At 41.9% G+C, this 18,841-nt stretch overlaps 1 protein-coding gene across 1 annotated transcript in view; it reads right to left on the reverse strand.

Moving 5' to 3' along the window:
- The window catches only part of LOC113406577 (single-minded homolog 2-like), a 70,715-nt gene that overhangs the window by 24,231 nt on the left and 27,643 nt on the right, over positions 1-18,841 (reverse strand). Inside the window, exons 5-6 of the mRNA XM_026651963.1 lie at positions 6,373-6,458; positions 4,059-4,258 (exon numbers count right to left, since the gene is read on the reverse strand). Of these exons, the coding sequence (XP_026507748.1) occupies positions 4,059-4,258; positions 6,373-6,458 (286 nt within the window). The remainder of the gene's footprint in view (positions 1-4,058; positions 4,259-6,372; positions 6,459-18,841) is intronic.

Below are 18,841 nucleotides of genomic sequence, written 5' to 3' on the forward strand. Positions count from 1 at the left end.
AAGAGATGGCTAAGGAAGGATATAATAATGGTCAATAAAATCATGAATGGTGAAGTCTATAAAATCACAAATGGTCTGGAGAAAGCAAATTAGGGAAATGTTATTTACTCCTTCACATAACCCCTTCATATAGAAATCACCTGATGAAATTAAGCAGCAGCAGGTTTAAAACAAACAAAAGGAAGAACTTCGTCACACAACGCACAATCAACCTGTTGAACTTGTTGCCATGAGATACTGTAAAGGCCAAAATGATAATTGGATTCAACAAAGAATTAGATAAGTTCATGGAGGATAGGTCCATCAATGGCTCTTAGCTGATGGTCAGGGACACAACTCCATGCTCTGGGTGTTCCTAAACCTCCAACTGTCAGGAGCTGGGACTTGATAACAGGGGATGGATCATTTGAAACTGCCCTGTTCTGGGTGTTCTTAAACCTCCAACTGGCCACTGTTGGTAGACAGGATACTGGGCTAGACAGACCATTGGTCTGACCTAGTATGGCCTTTCTTATGTTCTGAAGGCCCCATCTGAGTCATTTTAATCTACTCTCTGGTCACAGGTTCCAGCAGTGAAAGGGCTGAGAGGTGCCAAACTCAGTTCGGCCTGTCACATTAACACAGTTGAGAAACAGCCCCCGAGATCCATCTAAGGCCTTGGCTACACTGGCGCTGTACAGCGCTGCAACTTGCTGCGCTCAGGGGTGTGAAAACGCCCCCCCCGAGCGCAGCGCTGTAAAGCGCCAGTGTAATCAGCACCTGCAGCGCTGTACGCTCGCTCGCAGCGCTGCAAGCTATTCCCCTCGGAGAGGTGGAGTACTTGCAGCGCTGCGAGAGTGGCAGCGCTGGCGGCGCGACTACACTCGCGCTTCACAGCACTGCCACGGCAGCGCTGTGAATTCTTAAGTGTAGCCAAGGCCTAAGAGTGGTTAGACCACAAGGTTCCACCCAGGGTGAGGTGTACGAAGCCGGGCCTATCACGTAAGGGGTGCACCGGAGAGTGATTAAAAGGGGTCTAAGGCACAGTTCACCCTGTAACTGTGAGAGGTGCCCTGTTTAGATCTCATTTACATCAGTCACTCAGCTCTCAGTGCCATTAAAATGAAGAGAGTGATTTCATGTGGCTTTCTTGCTTAACTAATGATCAAAGATGAACTCAAATCAAAATCCTGGAGCTGAATATCTCCAGATGTTGGATCTGTATCCCTAGTTTTGCAGCTACCCCTAGAATGGTCAAACAAACCCCTGATCTGAACACACTCAGAATTTGGAAAAGTTTGATTCTGGATCTGAGTTTTGCAGCCTTGTCTATTTCTACTCCAAATATCCCTGGTTTCCATCTTGGGATGTAAAAGGGACTCTGAGTGTGTGAACAAGGAAAACAGAAAGGGGAACAGAGCTGGCCAAAATTATCTCATCTCCCCTCCAGTGTCCCTTGAAATTGTGGGAATGAATGGATGCATACAGTAAAGCAGCAGCCACAGATCACTTTTGTGGGCTGGAATTAACTCTTAAACTAAACTATCAAAACTATTTCTCCTTAAAGCTGATATATTTAGTTGTCTTCTCCTAATACCATTTAGGGCATGATTATGCCCTTTCTGTGTGGGTACACTACAGGTGGGAGTCAGAGAGAGTACCTTCCTGTCAGGAGGTAATGATAATTTGGACAGCTGGGCTGGCAGTGCTAGGGGAAAGGCACTGGCCAGCACTACCGACACTGCTTGATATTCCAGAAGTTCATCTTTGTGGGACAGGGGCAGGACCCCACCTTTGTGCTTCCTGGCAAGTATGGGGACACTGCTGGCAGTATCTTTTTCAATGGTGTAACAGGAGCTTTTGTTCACTGTGCTCCTATCAGCGCCTCTGGATAGACTCTCTCTTATGAAGACTCTTATGCCTCCAGGCAACTCCACTTAAAATCACAGAATCACAGGATGAGAATTCTTCCGCTTTATCTGCGCTGATTAGGCCTCAACTTAAGTACTGTGGCCAGTTCTTGGTGCCATGTTTCAGGAAAGATGTGGACAAACTGGAGAAAAGCCAGAGGAGAGCAACAAAAATTATTAGAAGTCTAGAAAACATGATTTATGAGGGGAGATTGAAAAAATTGGGTTTAGTCTGGAGAAGAGAAGACTGCAGGGGGACAACAGTTTTCAAGTACATAAAAGGTTGTTACAGGGAGGAGGGTGAAACATTGTTCTCCTTAATCTCTTAGGATAGGACAAGAAGCAATGGGCTTAAATTGCAGCAAAGGCAGTTTAGGTTGGCCATTAGGAAAAACTTCCTAACTGTCAGGGTAGTTAAGCAGTGGAATAAATTGCCCGGGGAGGTTGTGGAATCTCTGTCATTGGAGATTTTTAAGATCAGGTTAGACAAATACCTGTCAGGGATGGGTCTACAAAATACTTAGTCCTGCCATGAGTGCAGGGGACTAGACTAGAAGGCCTCTTGAGGTCCCATTAGAACACCTCTTCCTCATCCTATCTTAGCTCTGCCATGTACAGGCATATTGTTGAGCCTTAGGTTGTATCTACACTAGAAATGCTACAGCAGCACAGCTTCAGCACTGCAGTTGCACCACTGTAGTATAGACACTTACTACCGTGATAGAAGGGGTTCTTCCATCTCTCCGAGAGGTGGTAGCTAGGTCAATGTAAGACTTCTTCTGGCAACCTAACAGTGTCCATACCGGGGCTTAGGTTGCTTAACTAGATCGCACATAATGCGAAATAATTCACAACCTTGAGCAACTATAGTTAACCCAATTTAACTTGATAGCGTAGACCAGCTTTCAGTGCTTAGCAATATTGGATGTATTGCATTAAACATGCCAAAAAAAGAGAGAGGATTCCTAAAATACATTGTAACTTGCATTTTAGCACTGGGCCTCGTTGATCTTAGCCTGGAGAGACAGCATGCTTTTGAGTGTTTAAATTGCCCTGCAAAACTTCTCCAATGTATTGGTCATAGACTTTTTTACCATTATGTATGAATATCATTTCTTTTCCTTGAAACTCCAGCATGTCACGGAAGACACCAAGTAGGTCAAATCTTGTTCCACAGTCCTAGTACTGTGGGGTGGTTGGTTTTTTTTGGGAGGTGGGGCAGGCGTGAGTTAGAATTATCTGCCTGTTGGTAGTCAAACCTAGAAGACTGGAAATTTGCTGGAAGGTTCTTCCCTTGGGACATCTAAAACTGGACCATATAGATCATCAAAGTATATTGTAAGGCATAATTATATGTTGAAAAGAGATCCATTAGTCACTTCATGTGTCTCTTTGAGCTCAGATTTGTGCTTTTCCATTGCCCATGTGGGAGTTCTTTCAGGCATCCACATGGGTTGTATCGGTAGAGTGTGCTGAGATGGTTCTATTGCCTATTTCACATAAATCCAGGCAGAGCTTGTGCACTAGGCAATCTTGCAAGCTGTCCCAATAGTTACTATTTTTCTGAAGAGATTTAATGTCTGGTTTTTTTTTAAATGGCCATTTGACTTAACTGTCACTCGTATCTTTTCATAAACCCATAATGTAGGCAAGGTTAGAGACATTAGATAGGTAAGCTGGTCTCACAGCTAAGGCACTGAACTAGGACTTGGGAGACTGGGTTCCCATGGATTTCCTTTGTTACCTCAGTCAAGTCACCTAAGCTCTCTGTGACTCAGTTCTCTACCTGTAAAACAGGCACAATAATGCTTCCTTTCTCCCACCTTTTATCTGTCCTGCCTGTTAACATGGTAAACTCTTCAGGACATGAAGTGTTTTACTGTGTTTATACACTGCCTAATGAGGCCTCTGGACACTACCATAACACAAATAACTATAGATTAGAATCAGGTTCCGTAGGCTTGATATTTTAAAGATAAAATATTGCCTTATTTACTGAGTCATTTTGAAAGTCCTACATACATTTACAGTGCTCAAGTTCAATTTTAATGATGTCATAGTTAAAATACACCTAAAACTTAAGTATATTGAAGTATTTAGAAACCCCTATAATTTGACAAAACTTAACTTCCAGATGCTATATGATGGAAACCAAATCATTTTGCTTACCTGGAATCTAGGAATATAAGTTTTAAGTCCAGACTTGCTCTGAACATGAACATGTTACTGTGAAGCTTGATCTCAGTGATTGCACTGGGAGGTAAAGATTGACCCACAGCCACCAGTCCTACAATTTGGTAACAGGAATCATACAAGGACATGTCCAGCATATACTGACGTATCTTCAAATAGCCACTGCAGTGGATCACCTGGCATGGAAAGAAAGCATAGTAGATATTTGAAGGTAAAGGAAGAGGTCTTACAGGTCAAGAGAGCATCTTGAGAACATCTATTTCTCAGCCTCTGCTGCATCTATTTCAATGGTGATACAAACAATTTCTCTTAACACCATTTGTCTGGCTGCATAGTTTGTTAAGTCTTATTTGTAAGTAGAGATGCAGTGATGCTGTGTACCTGTGTTACTGTCGCCAGCACATAGTAATCTGGTATTAAAATGCAAGAGCCCTGGTGCCATATGGACTGCTCTCCAGTTAATGCTTTAAATTAAGGTTATCTAACATACATTTAATGTAGATACAATAAGATAGTTATTGTGCATTAACCAAATAAACTGAAATTTGCCTTTGATGGTGACTTAATCATGGAACAGCCATACTTATTCCTAGCTATACTTTAACAGCCAGTTTGATGTATCAAAACTACTTCTATTGAATTTGTTCTTCATTATGATGAAAAACAGATACATTTTAAGAGACTTATGAATGTAGCCCTAATTATAAATAATTGAATATATATTTAGACACATTAAAAGTGTTGCTTCTTTCCAGTCAGGATTAATTGATCCCTGTTGACAAATTAACAATGACAATGTCTAGGGGCCAAATTCTAGCCTGACTTACATTTACATAATTCCAGTTTCCGTCCATGAGAGTTGCATGTGTATATCTGATGCTAAAATTTAGCTATTAGGCTGTAAGAAGGGATAAATAATGATTTGGGGCAACAAAGGTAAATGCAAAATGCTCTTAGAAACTCTTTTGAGGAACATAAATATTCTTAATTTCTAACGGCTACTATTTGGCTATGCACACTCTTACAAGGCTCAGTCCCAAATATCATGTGGGAAACTCCACAAGTATCAAAACCACATTCTATATATCCCTCAGTTTATTTGTATATTTCCTTTGTTTTGACTTGTACGTTCTTCCAGTAAAAAGGAGAGTGTGTCCACTGCCTTAAGCAATCCTTGGCAATCCATTATCTATATATCTAAAAATAGATTCCTCTTAAGGCTCCCCGTTCAATCATTAATTAATATGGTAGTCAATAATAACCCAGTGATAACTTACTTAAAATCTCCCATCAGAGCCTCCTCGTTCCCTCACAATTAGGCATATTTGGTTTCCCTTGCACTTAGGCTATTCAGGTGGTACTTTCTGAAGTGCTCAGCACTGGCCTAACCTTGAAGTCATTGACTGATGAGAGCAGAGTTAGGGCAATGCTGAGCGCTCTAGAAAATCACATCTTTAAACAACATACACTGGAATCAGGCAATAGGGCTTCAAGGGAGAAAATGGCACGTGACTCCGCTTGCTGACAAATTGTAATCTAAGAAGAAACAGAGGGATGTCACCACCTACTCATTTTTTTTTTAAATTGTTTCAATATAAATTATGGATTAGAACAATGTACATTGCAGGACTACACTTTCAGGAATAATTGTTCAAGTTTAAAAGGGTAGGTAAATGTCTGCACCTTGGAAGAATTCTAAAAGAATAGCAAGTCACTCTGAGGTGTTCTTCCTCTTGCTGTTGAATAAGTCATTTATTTTCAGTAAAACTGTGTGTAAGGTGCCTTTCTTAGCTGCTGCTTAGATAGTAGAAATATGTTGTTTAGTTTATGGGAGAATAAATGCAAAAAGTAAAGCTGAAAATATATGCTTGAATGGCAGGTGCTAATGTAGGATTACAGTATTTACCATCACCCATGCTCAAGTGCAGTAACTATTAAAACAATATATGCTAAGAGGTTGATAAATAAACCTGAGACTGTGGTAGACATCAATCCTGAACTGAGATATACAGGCACATGGGGCCATATTCTGATACCCTTACTCATGCTGAACAGTACAGGGAATAATCTCATTCAAATCAATGGGATTACCTGTGGAGTTAGGTACTAGTCAGCATGAGCATGGGTATCAAAATCTGGCCCATAGCTTCAGGGTGTACTGTTGCATTAATAACAAAATCTGCACCCAGCGGTGGTATTCTGACTCTTTTCAGTAGTAGACTTTGTTTTACAGCTACCCATATAATAAAACCTGTTACTCTTTGAACATGGAAAGGCTTCAGAACATTACCTTGTAGCCGCTACATGTCAAGCCTGCATTCCTCTTGGCCAAGACACACTTCATCCGGAGAAAAAATGATCTCTCTATTTCGTACTCTGAAAGCATAAGCCCATAGTGTTTTAATTATTAATATAGGTTTCAAAAAATCACCCATAATGTTTACTTTGACCATTTAACCTAAGTATTTGCAGGGTATTTCAGCCATTTATATTAACCTTTGTATTGTCATTATTATTTTTAGGGAAAGAAGGCAATAGGAAGATGGCCGTGACACATCTTTGTCCCCATCCATGGTCGGCTGTCTCTGCCAAGGTCACTGATAGTTGTGATTTATTTTAAAGGTTAAAAGAGTTGGGGGTTGTGACATTTTGGGGTTCACTCAAGCCAGTCAGGGGTTCAGTCAATGCCTGCTTTGTAAACCTGTATGTCTTGTGACTGCACAGCTCAATTTGATCTCTGTGATGGGTCCTGGTCAGGCCAGCCAGGAAAAATCTGGAAAGAAGACAGTGGAGGAGAGAGAAACTGTCTTGAACAAAGAGTGTATCTTGCTAGATTAAGTTTTAGACTTCTAGATGAACGTGTTCACTTTTATTTGCTTTCAACCATCTCTACCTTTATTCCTTTTACTTGGCATCACTTAATCCATCCTCTTTTGTTAATAAATGTGTTTTGCTGTCATTATAAATCAGCAGTGCTGGTAAAATTCAGTAAAGTGTGTGATTGTGTTAAGCTGGCAAGTTGGAATGTTCTACTGTCTCTGTAGAGGCAGCGAACCTAATGCTTTTTCTGAGAGGGTCTAATGAGAGGAACCGGATCCTGCAGAAGGATGATTTTGGGGTGGAATTCAGGCCTGGAAGGGTACTAAGGTCAGCTTGCAAGGAGTATCCAAGTTGGGCAAAGCCAGGGTGAGACTTGTGGCCTGCTGGCAGGCTGTTAAGGTGAGAGCTCTGAACCAAAGCTGCACAGTCACAAGACACCCAGGGCTACAAGGCAGACAATGACTGAACCCCTTACTGGCCTAGGTGAACCCCAGAATGTCAAAGGCATTGAGCCTCCAAGCTTTAAATAAAAGGCCTTTCCATTGAGCAGTGACATCTTAGCCTCTGCTGGCCTCAAGGGCAGGGTTTACAAAATTCAGTCTCGCATATGGTTGGATCTAAAGGCAACAGGTGAACCATGGATCAATATCTTGGAAGCAGCAAAAGAATAGGAAACTTATCAGAAAGTTCATGTTGTAATCTCACCGTACACTGCCAGTCATTGGGCAAAAACTTGCAAGCCTAGACACTTTATAAAGTTGCTACCTATTCAGGGCACCAACAAGCAGACTCCTCTTAAGAGAAGTTTTTAAGAAAAATGTTTTTAATGGAAAAGTCACTGATTTTTTTAATTAAGCCCTGCTCAGGTGCATAAATATCTTCTTTTAAAAATTTAAAATCCTCATGTAGCAATTTTTTTTTGAGAAATACCTATTGCAGTTCTAATATATCCAAAGATAGTCAATAGTTTTAACCTTTTGCTATGAACACTACTGTGATGGGTTCCCCCCAGGGTGCCATGTGGAACTGGGGTACCACTGAGCCCTCTGACCCATCAGCCTGGGCTCCCTCTCACACTGTGCTGCTGTGACAAGATGCAAAGCCCTCCAGCCTGCACTTTCACCAGCATTCACACAGGTAGGGACTCACTTAGCTGCAGTTACAGGCAGTGTCTCTAACCACCAGCTTCCCAGCCTAGGACCCCAGAGCAGTACTGTCCTGCCCTGGTCAAATCTGGCCAGTATTTGGGTTTAATACCAAGTCCGCCTCTCCCTCAATGTGAAGAGAACAATGGTAACCAAGCAGAGATTTTCCCCAAGTACTCCAGTCAAAGCTCACTGGTTTGGATTAAAAATAAAATACATTTATTAACTACAAAAGACAGATTTTAAGTGATTATAAGTGATAGCAAACAGATCAAAGTAGATTACCTAGCAAATAAACAAAAAACGCAAACTAAGCTTAATATACTAAATAGATTGGATATGAATTAGCAGATTCTCACCCTAAGAGATGATACAAGCAGGCTGCAGATTTTTAAGGGGCAAGCTGCACTTGCTTTACAGCTTGGAATCCCCAAGTGTTCCATTCACAGGCTAGAAATCCCTTTATCCTGGGTCCTGCACTTCCCCCAGTTCAGTCTTTGCTCCTCAGGTGTTTCCAGGAGTCTTCTTGTGTGGGGAGTGAAGAACCCCAGATGATGTCACTCCCTGTCTTATATAGCTTTAGCATACAGCGGGAACCCTTTGTTTCGAAATTTGGTTCCCAGACCGGTTTGTGGGAAAATACTGACATCCCAAGATGGAGTCCAGAATCATGTGACCTGGTCACATGTCCTTGTAGAGTCATAGCAGCCATTACGTACAGGCTGTTTGGAGTGTTCTCAGGAAGGCTCCCCAGCTGGGAGAAAAGATTCTCCTAAGGCCTGTTGTTTTTCCTGATGGCCCATTACCCTGAATAGGCCCTTCCCCACCCACTATCTCGACTGAAAGCATCTTCTGTGGTGGGCGTTACCCAGGTGTAACTACATTTGAAGTACCGATATATAGTCATATTTATAGCTTCAGATACAAAAATGATACATGCATACAAATAAGATAATCATATTCAGCAAATCATAATCTTTCCAATTACACCTCACATGACTTATCTTGCATAAGATACATCATAATTATGCTATAATCATATAATAATAATATCACCACGAAGAATATGGGGTGCAGTGTCACAACTACCATTTTGGCAGGAATTGACAGAAGCAGCAGAGGAATCTCACTCTGTACTTCAATGAATGGGCACTTTGAAAGGTGTTTTCAGGTAAGTTTCAACACATTGATTTCTTCCCAGCCTTAGAGCTTGATCCAAAGCCCATTGAAGTCAATTGGAGTCTTTCCATTGACTTCAATGGGCTTTGGATTAGCCCCTAGTATATTGTTCTAACAACTTGTCTTAATTTGTCTTTACTGCAAATTTTGTGCTGTGTATTTTTATGCACCTGTCACCCAGTTAACACCTGCAGTTGCTTTAGCCTCAGATGCTACATAGAAACTATTAACTCTCTGCATTATACTCTATTTAAAAATCCTAGAAAACATCTGCAGAAAAAGGAAGCACATTTCATGTTAGAGCTATGCTTAAAGGAAAAAATGCAATACACACTGAATCTCACCTAGTATCATCAGCCTTCCAAATCAACTGCTTTTCCTGTTCATTGAACTGAAGGCCCAAGAATTTCCTTACAACTTACTGTCACTTCATGCCAAAATGCCACCCTCTGTATTATTTCAGAATTATGGTTTTACTTTTAATGCTCAATAAAATATTTTTAAAAGGCCAATTTAGGATTTTTTACAATAATATTAAATTGCACTGGAATTCCGGCAAAACATTGGAATTATCCATTTATCTTACTAATGCAAATTAGTTTCTTGTGGGAACAATAGGCACTTTAATGAACTGGCATATCTACTATCAAGTTTAAATAATGATATACACAAATAGGTGGGCGGAAGCTATACAGTATGCATCTCTGATGGAAGAATGGTCCTGGGATTAAGGCCTGGGATGTGGGTGGGTCTGAGTTCAGTTCATGGCTTTGGTACTGGCTCCCTGTGTGAGTTTGAGCAAGTCACTAACTCTGCCTCAGTTCCTTGTTTGTAAAATAGGGACAATACTTTCCTCCCTCACAGGGATGTGAGGATAACTTCACAACCATTAATGAACAGATGGTGATGGGGGCCACATAAACACCCAGATGGATGATGAACAGCAATTTTTATGACAAGTTCTTTTCTAAAGATCATTTGTGGAAGTGGAAGCAGGGTTTTAAGCAACAGAGCCAATAAATTTTATCAGAAATATTTCTGTAGCACTAACTTTACAATTCTATCGAGAATAGGTTTTGTGTACACAACAGTTCCAACACATAGCCTGGCCTTCATGAGTCTGTAACAATAGGGCAGTGGCAAACTAGTAAGGTGGAAGTTTAACAATTTCTCCCTTCCTCAATATTAAAAATAAAAAGTTCTCAATCTCTCAGGTTTCATGGTGGGGAACGATTCTCTACAGGGAAATTCCACCAAGTTTTTATCTTCTTCCCTGTAGAACTTTGACTTGATGGGTCAGCTTTTCTAATACTCGTATTTCCCATACTTTTTGGGACGAGTCAATTGATTTAGAGGAGTCACATCTCTTCCACCACCTTACAATTATGATTCTTGCTGCAACTATCAAATGGGTAATCGTTTCTTTGTGTCTGTCATACAACACAGAACTTTTGGGGAAAATTCACAAAAACACCTGTCATCTCCTTAAAGGAGTTTCCAACCTCTTTTTCAAAGTGTCTGAATATTTGGACAGATCCACCATATGTGAAGAAACCAGCCCACTTCAGAACACTCATTTCAGCATTTGCCCATGCCTGTACCATAGATGACTTTAACATAGTTTTCTTTTATGAATGTCTATATTGAAGTATAGGGACTGCTGTTCAAAATTCTCTCCCAATCCTCATCCTTAATTCCCTTGCACAAATCTGCATTCCACCTCTTCATGAAAAGTGTGTTTTCTCTAAGCAAAAACTGAAAATAATTTTATAAGGTGGAAAGTAGATCATTGTGCTTCATAATAGTGACAAGTAATTTTTCACTGTTAATTTTTTTCTCAGATTTACCTTTAAGATGATGTGTTGAAAAATGTTGCAATTGCAGCTATTGGTACAGTACAATGGAACTTTTGTATTTCTTGCAAGCTGATTTTTTTCTTCATATTATCTGAATGTAACGTCTCTGAGTAGTTGCCTAACTCTTGTAATACAACTACAATACCAGGTTTTAAAGTTTCCCAGAGTTTTATTAGGGTTGAATTTGGTGTTATGTACTATGGACATTAGAGGTGATGGGTCTGGGCTTAATTTTTGTTATCCCATGCCTCTATTGTTGCTCTCAGAAAAGGGTGGTTATATATTATTACTGATTAGGTCTGTCGATTAATCGCAGTTAACTCACGTGATTAACTAAAAAAAATTAATTGTGATTAAACAATAGAATACCAATTGAAATTTATTAAATATTTTGGACGTTTTTCTACATTTTCAAATATGTTGATTTCTATTACAACACAGATTACAAAGTGTACAGTGCTCACTTTATATTATTTTTATTACAAATATTTGCACTGTAAAAATGATAAACAAAAGAAATAGTATTTTTCAGTTCACCTCATACAAGAACTGTAGTGCAATCTCTTTATTGTGAAAGTGTAACTTAGAAATGTACGTTTTTTTGTTACATAACTGCACTCAAAACCAAAACAATGTAAAACTTTAGAGCCTTCAAGTCCACTCAGTCCTATTCTTATTCATCCAATCCCTAAGCCAAACAAGTTTGTTATATTTACGGGCGATACTGCTGCCTGCTTCTTATTTACAGTGTCACCTGAAAGTGAGAACAGGTGTTCACATGGCACTTTTGTAGCCAGCACTGCAAGGCATTTACGTACCAGATATGCTAAACATTCGTATGCTCCTTCATGCTTTGGCCACCATTCCAGAGGACATGCTTCCATGCTGATGATGCTCATTACAAAAATAATGCGTTAATTAAATTTGTGTCTGAATTCCTTGGGGAGAATTGTATGTCTCCTGTTCTGTTTTACACGCATTCTGCCATATATTTCATGTTATAGCAGTCTCGGATGATGACCCAGCACATGTTGTTCATTTTAAGAACACTTTCACTGCAGATCTGACAAAACACAAAGAAGGCACCAATGTGAGGTTTCTAAAAATAGCTACAGCACTTAACCCAAGGTTTAAGAATCTGAAGTGCCATCCAAAATCTGAGAGGAATGAGGTGTGGAGCATGCTTTCGGAAGTCTTTAAAGAGCAACACTCCGATGCGGAAACTACAGAACCCGAACCACCAAAAAAGAAAATCAACCTTCTGCTTGTGGCATCTGACTCAGATGATGAAAATGACTGTGCATCGTCCACACCGCTTTGGATCATTATCGAGCAGAACCCGTCATCAGCATGGACGCATGTCCTGTGCAATGATGGTTTAAGCATGAAGGGATATGTATCTATAGTGCATCTGGCACATAAATATCTTGTAATAACGGCTACAACAGTGCCATGCGAACGCCTATTCTCACTTTCAGGTGACATTGTAAATAAGAAGCGGGCAGCATTATCTCCTGCAAATTGTAACCAAACTTGTTTGTCTGAGCAATTGGCTGAACAAGAAGTAGGACTGAGTGGACTTGTAGTCTCTAAAGTTTTACATTGTTTTATTTTTGAATGAAGTTATTTTTGTACATAATTCTACATTTGTAAGTTCAACTTTCATGATAAAGTGATTGCACTGCAGTACTTGTATTAGGTGAATTGAGAAATACTATTTCTTTTGTTTTTTACAGTGCAAATATTTTAATCAAAAATAAATATAAAGTGAGCACTGTACACTTTGTATTCTGTGTTGTAATTGAAATCAAAATATTTGAAAATGTAGAAAACATCCAAAATATTTAAGTGGTATTCTATTATTGTTTAACAGCGTGATTAATCGCGAATAATTTTTTTAATCGCTTGACAGCCTTATTATAGACACAATATTTTCGGTCTAGAGGTTGTCTTAATCCAAGGAGTCATGTGGTGTTTGATGGTAGAACACTAAGCCTGTTCCATCTAGTTCTCACACTCTTTCGCTCTTTTGGGTTATCCAATACAGCAAATTTCTGCTTTGGTTTGCTGGGTGATAATATTTTAATTTTTGGTAGCATTAGTCCTCCTTCTTGCCAAGGTCTTTGTAGGGTAGCCTGTTTGTTTGACTCTTGGCTTCTTGTGTTCTCAAAAGAATTTGTTCGGCAGGGTTGCCAATCATCAAGATGTTCCCTGGGATGATTATTGGTAGTGTATGGAAGACAAAACTGATTTGAGGTAAGAATCATTTTTACTGCTACAATTTTCCCTAGAGGTGAGACTTTGACCAGTTTTCTACATGTGTTCTAACTTAATCAGAGGAGTATAATTAATATTATAGAGAACCCGCCTTTTCTGATATATTCCTAGGTTATTTTAATGAGGTAGTCACCCATTTATATTTATCATTTATGGTTTTTACAAGTTGAGATCACTACCAAAGTCCCAAATTTCAGACTTATCGTAGTTTATTTTTAAACCTGAAACTTTACTAAATTCCAGGTTTTCCTTTTGCAATTCAAGGAGCCTTTTCTGTTTCACTCATATTTCTTCATACTGCCACATTATCCTGTGCATGTGTCTGCTATAATGAACTCTGTACAGTGTGCTTGAATAGACTCCAGCTACTCATATGAGAAATCACAAAGAAGTTAATGTAAAACCCACCATAAAGCCAATTTGAACACCAACCTTGCAACAAGAGGGCCAGGTCCTAAACCAAGCAACACATTATGAAGAAAACTCTAGAGAGAATATATTGTTTCTGGAATTTTTTAAATAAAATATATTCTATTTTAGTTTCCACAAAGTGTGTCATTTCAGTTATCCCCTTTCCTTCTTTAGCTTGTACATTAGACAATCCGTCTGACTTTGAGCACTGTTTAAAAATAAAATGGCCTGTTTATAATTTGGTGATTTGTTCTTTTTTTTTTAAACTGTTGCAAACAGGATAAATGTCATGGTGCAGTAAATGAAGTGCATCTGGCTATTTTGGATAATGAATTTATGCATTTGTTCACTCATATTGCACATGACTACAAAACAAGATTCTCCAAGCATTTCTGTGAAATTATGGTTAGCTTTATGCAACCCTAATTATCCTTGGGGTGAAAATATGAAATCCATCTTCATTGCTCTAGCTCATCTTTCATCTCTTCTGAAAGAAGGCAGCTACTAAAATATGGGTATTTATATTTTTCTTGTAGTATGAGCTTAGAAAAGATCATCATGTTTCTTTCATGATTCCCTCTCTCATGTATTATTTTCCACAGGGTAAAGGCTAGTACTTTATATCTCTGACCCATAACTCAAAAGTTCTGCCGGGATGGGCGTTGCGAGAAGGCAGAGGTGGTGGCAGCAGAAGATCGGGGCCGCTGGGAGCTTGGGTGGTGATGAGACGGCTCGGATTGGCAGGTGGCCTGAGGGCAGGGGTGGAAGGATGACCAATGTTGCTTGTGGGTCGGGGCTGGCATATAGATACCCAGTGACCGGAGGGTGGCCTGGGAATCCTTGAGGGAGTGGAGGGTCTCATCGGTTTTATCACTGAAAAGCTTATGGTTGTCAAAGGGGAGGTCCTCAAGTGTAGTTTGAAGCTCCTTTGGGAACCCGGCAGACTGCAGCCAAGAGTCGCGGCAGAGCACTATCGCAGAAGCCAGGGACCAGGACGCTGTGTTGGCAGCATCGACCACGGCTTGGAAGGCCACCTTGGCAACCAGCTTGCCCTCATCCAGGAAACTTTGAAAGTCCTGCTGCTTTGCCGGGGGAAGGAAGGCCTGGAAGTCTGCCAACTTAGTGTATGCCAGGAAGTCGTACTTAGCCAGGTTGGCCTGTTAACTGGTGATGCGGCACTGAAGACCCACAGTGGAATAGACCTTGTGCCCAAGAAGGTTGAGTTTCTTCACCCCCCAGTCTGTGGGGGGGTAGATTTGAAATGTTGTTGGCAGGCACGCTCCGTAGCCACGTGGCCCACCAAGGAGTTAGGTGGAGGGTGTGTGAACAAAAAGTCTGGGCCCTTGGATGGCACAAAGTACTGTTGTTCCGCCCAGTTAGGGGTGGGGGAGCAGGAGGCCAGCATGTGCCAAACAGCCTGTGTGGGTTGGAGGATGGCATTGTGTATGGGCAAGGTGATACGGGAAGGTCCAGGGGGTTGCAGGATGTCCCGGAACTGGTTCTGGGGACCCCAGACATCCTCCACGGGCAGACTGAGGGCTGCTGTCATGCGATGAAGCAGGGCCTGGTACTACACATGGTCATCGGGGGAGAGGAAGAGAAGGAGGGAGGGATGAGTGCATCATGGGCGACGAAACCAGAGGTGCCAACAGAGCCCATGGTGCCGGGAACGTCCTGAGGGCCCTCGTAGGCAGAAGACAGAACAATGTGGGTCGGGGATGGACGGTGATGCAGGCGCATTGGGAGTATGGGTCCCAAGCAGGCCAGTAAGGCCAAGCATAGGGGTCGCCGAACATCAGTGCTCCCCGTGGGTAAGGGAAACAAGGATAGGCAAATGGGCCATAGGCCGGTGGATAAGGCTGGCTGCTGGGGTCCAGGCTGTAGGATCATGCCGGTGAGAAGGCAGGGTCACGGTCTGAAGACCAGTCCAAGTCCGAAGACCAGTCCAAGTCCGAAGATGGGTCCAGCAAAGGCAAGGCCATTGGGACCAGAAGCACAGGATGGGACAATGCCAGGAAGTCCAGGAGCAGGAGAGGTTCCGTGGAAGGGGATGGAGGCCCGAGAGCGGCCGGAGGGTCCAAGCACAGAGGAGAGCCACCAAACGGCAGCATCAGCTCAGCCATTGGCGTCAAAGGGGACAGGCGTCCTGGAGTGCACGGGACTGAGTGGGAAAGTCCAGACAGTCGTGGTGGTGTGGATGGTGCCAAAGGTGACAGCGGCGGGCCAGTCACTAGGGCTGAAGGCGATGCTGGCAGAGCGTGGTGCTTGGACATCCAGTCTGCATGAGAGCTCTTTGGAGCAGGAGCATCCGGGTCAACGCGCAACTTCTCACCCAACCTGCATGCGCAGTGAGACTATGCTGCATTTATAGGCGGTCCCCATTGGGGACCCGCCCTGGCATCCATGCCTGTGTTTCTTGTGTGCACAGTGGGATTGGGCGGATGAGACGGTGGTGCTGGGTGGGAAGGTCCCATGAAAGTGCTCATTGGCAGCGCTCCAACAGATCTGCTGGTGCCAGATCCGATTGCACACATGAGCACATAGCCTCCTCCATAAGCAACTTGCACAGCTGAAGCTCTCTGTCTTTCCAGATATGGGACGGGAGGAGCGACAGGTGGAACAGTGGGCAGCAACGTGGGCTTCGCCCAGACAATAGAGACAGCGTTGGTGCTCATGGAGGAGGAGTGGGGGCAAGAAGCACAGTATTTAAACCTGGCTTGCTGGGGCATAGTCCCTGGGCTGGGTAAGTGTCCCAAAGGGAAAGTGCAAAGGGGTGGAGATCTAACTGACTGGCCATCAATGTGATGGACAACAATATACAACTAGAGAAAAAACTATATATGAAAGAAAAAATGTAGAAGAATAGTTCTCTTAGCAAGCTAAGAGCACCAAAGAACAGGGGTTCTGATTCTGGCCATGTGGTAGTAAGAGGGAACTGGAGCGGCGCCGACCTGCACAGCCTCTTAAAGCCTCAGACACACCACACAGTCGACACACATGCAGGTCAACGGACACTACTATGAACAGTTATTGTGCATTCGCATCCACATAGGGACCACATATCTCTAAGAAGAATTGAAGAGTACAGATATTTATGTTCACATTTGATGGCTTGATTTACATCATGTAGAATATTTTTGCTCCTTTGGCAGGTTAAACTAGTTTTCACTGGATAATGTTCTGAGTATTAGATGTGGGACATATATTTTGACAAGTAAAGTTAAATCATAGAAATGTAGAACTGGAAGGGACCTTGAAAGGTCATCGAGTCCAGTCCCCTGCCTTCACAACAGGACCAAGTACCATCCCTGACAGATTGTTTTGCCCCAGATCCCTAAATGGCCTCCTCAAGGATTGAACTCACAACCCTGGGTTTAGCAGGCCAATGCTCAAACCACTGAGGTATCCTAAGCGAGGCTGTAAGCTAGTGACTTTTAGATACACCTCTACCCCGATAACGCTGTCCTCGGGAGCCAAAAAATCTTACTGCGTTATAGGTGAAACCACGTTATATCGAACTTGCTTTGATCCGTCGGAGTGCACAGTCCCGCCCCCACCCCCGGAGCGCTGCTTTACCGCATTATATCCGAATTCGTGTTATATCTGGTCGCGTTATATTGGGGTAGAGGTGTATTATTAATTGAAATGACTGCAGTATGGAACTAGTTCTGCTCCTGGGAAACTTCAAAAAGTGACTTTACAGATTAAAACCTTGTAAATCTCTCCACAATTATAATGGAGAGCTTTTTATTTGGACAAGGTACCCTGACAACTTGGGCAAGCTTTAAAGAGAAGGGAAATGACTAAAACTGAATTTAGAGTCAAAAATAACTGGGACATAAACTGATAAAAGTAGCTTTAATTTCTAATTCAGGTACCATAAACACATTAGTGGAAATGCCCTTTACACCAAGGATTTATTTGAAGTCAAAGAAGATCAACAGCAGTTTATTTGAATAATAAACTATATGGCAAAATTCACTGATTGGATGGAATCCTCACTTTCAAAGTCAATCACAAAAATTCCCTTCACTTCAGTGGGGCCAGGATTTCACTCTATACTTCAATAATTAATGAGTCCATAAAGGCATTGAAAATACAAATGTAAACCAGCAAATTGGATCTATTAAAGAATAAACACCATTCCATCAGTTTTAAAATGTGATTTAACTAAGCCAGATGCATGTCCTGAAGCAGTGGTTCCCAAACTTTCACTCAGGCAACCCACCAGCTCCATTTTGTATTTTTTTGTGACCCACCCTCAGCTCTGGCCCAGCAACCCTAGTCCTGGCCTGCTGTGGAGTGGGGGGGCGGTCGAGCCCACGCTGCACCCGTGGCTCCTGTCCCATGATCCTGGGCCGCACTCTCCATTCCAGGCATTGTGACCTAGCGCACAGTGTCGCAGCATCATTGGTTTGGCCCAGTTGCCCTGAAGGGGAGAAGTGTAAGTTTGCCTAGGCCAAGACCCAGTGATGGGTTAATCTGGCCCTGGACATGATGACCCATCTAGAATCTTCCCATGAACGCACTCGTGGTCATGATTCACCATTTGGCAAACACTGTCCTAAGGCCTACAGTCATGCCTTTTGCAGGAAGGCTTTTGCATCAAGATCCCTAAGCAACACAGGAGGAAAAAAAAGCTTAGATTCCAAATAAGATGTTGGCAACTGTTCATCTTAATTTCCACTACTACATTATAGGTTATGAAAGAGAAAATATCCATATAGAAGCTGATTAAACAAATTTGCAAATGATTGGTAAAAACTCCATCTTTAGCACCACCTAGAATCCAGTGTATGATGCTAAAACATCTTCATGTGGAAAATAAAGTTGGTAAGGAGCTGCACATAGCAGATGCCATTAGCAGAGCAATAAAGAGATCACCTGCCACCTGAAAATAGGTATGTAACTCACCATGAGGCATGTGTCTATTATGGTGCTATTTACAAAATCAGCAGAATTCCACACTGAAACACAAAGAACTGTGTGTACATTGAAATTAACATTTTTTACAAGGATAGCCCAAAGAAAGAGCACAATTAGATCTCAACCTGAGGTTATTTTGGAAAAA

This window comes from Terrapene carolina, unplaced genomic scaffold (genome assembly GCF_002925995.2).
Source record: "Terrapene carolina triunguis isolate 2854851 unplaced genomic scaffold, T_m_triunguis-2.0 Scaffold31, whole genome shotgun sequence".
Classification (NCBI taxonomy): domain Eukaryota; kingdom Metazoa; phylum Chordata; order Testudines; family Emydidae; genus Terrapene; species Terrapene triunguis.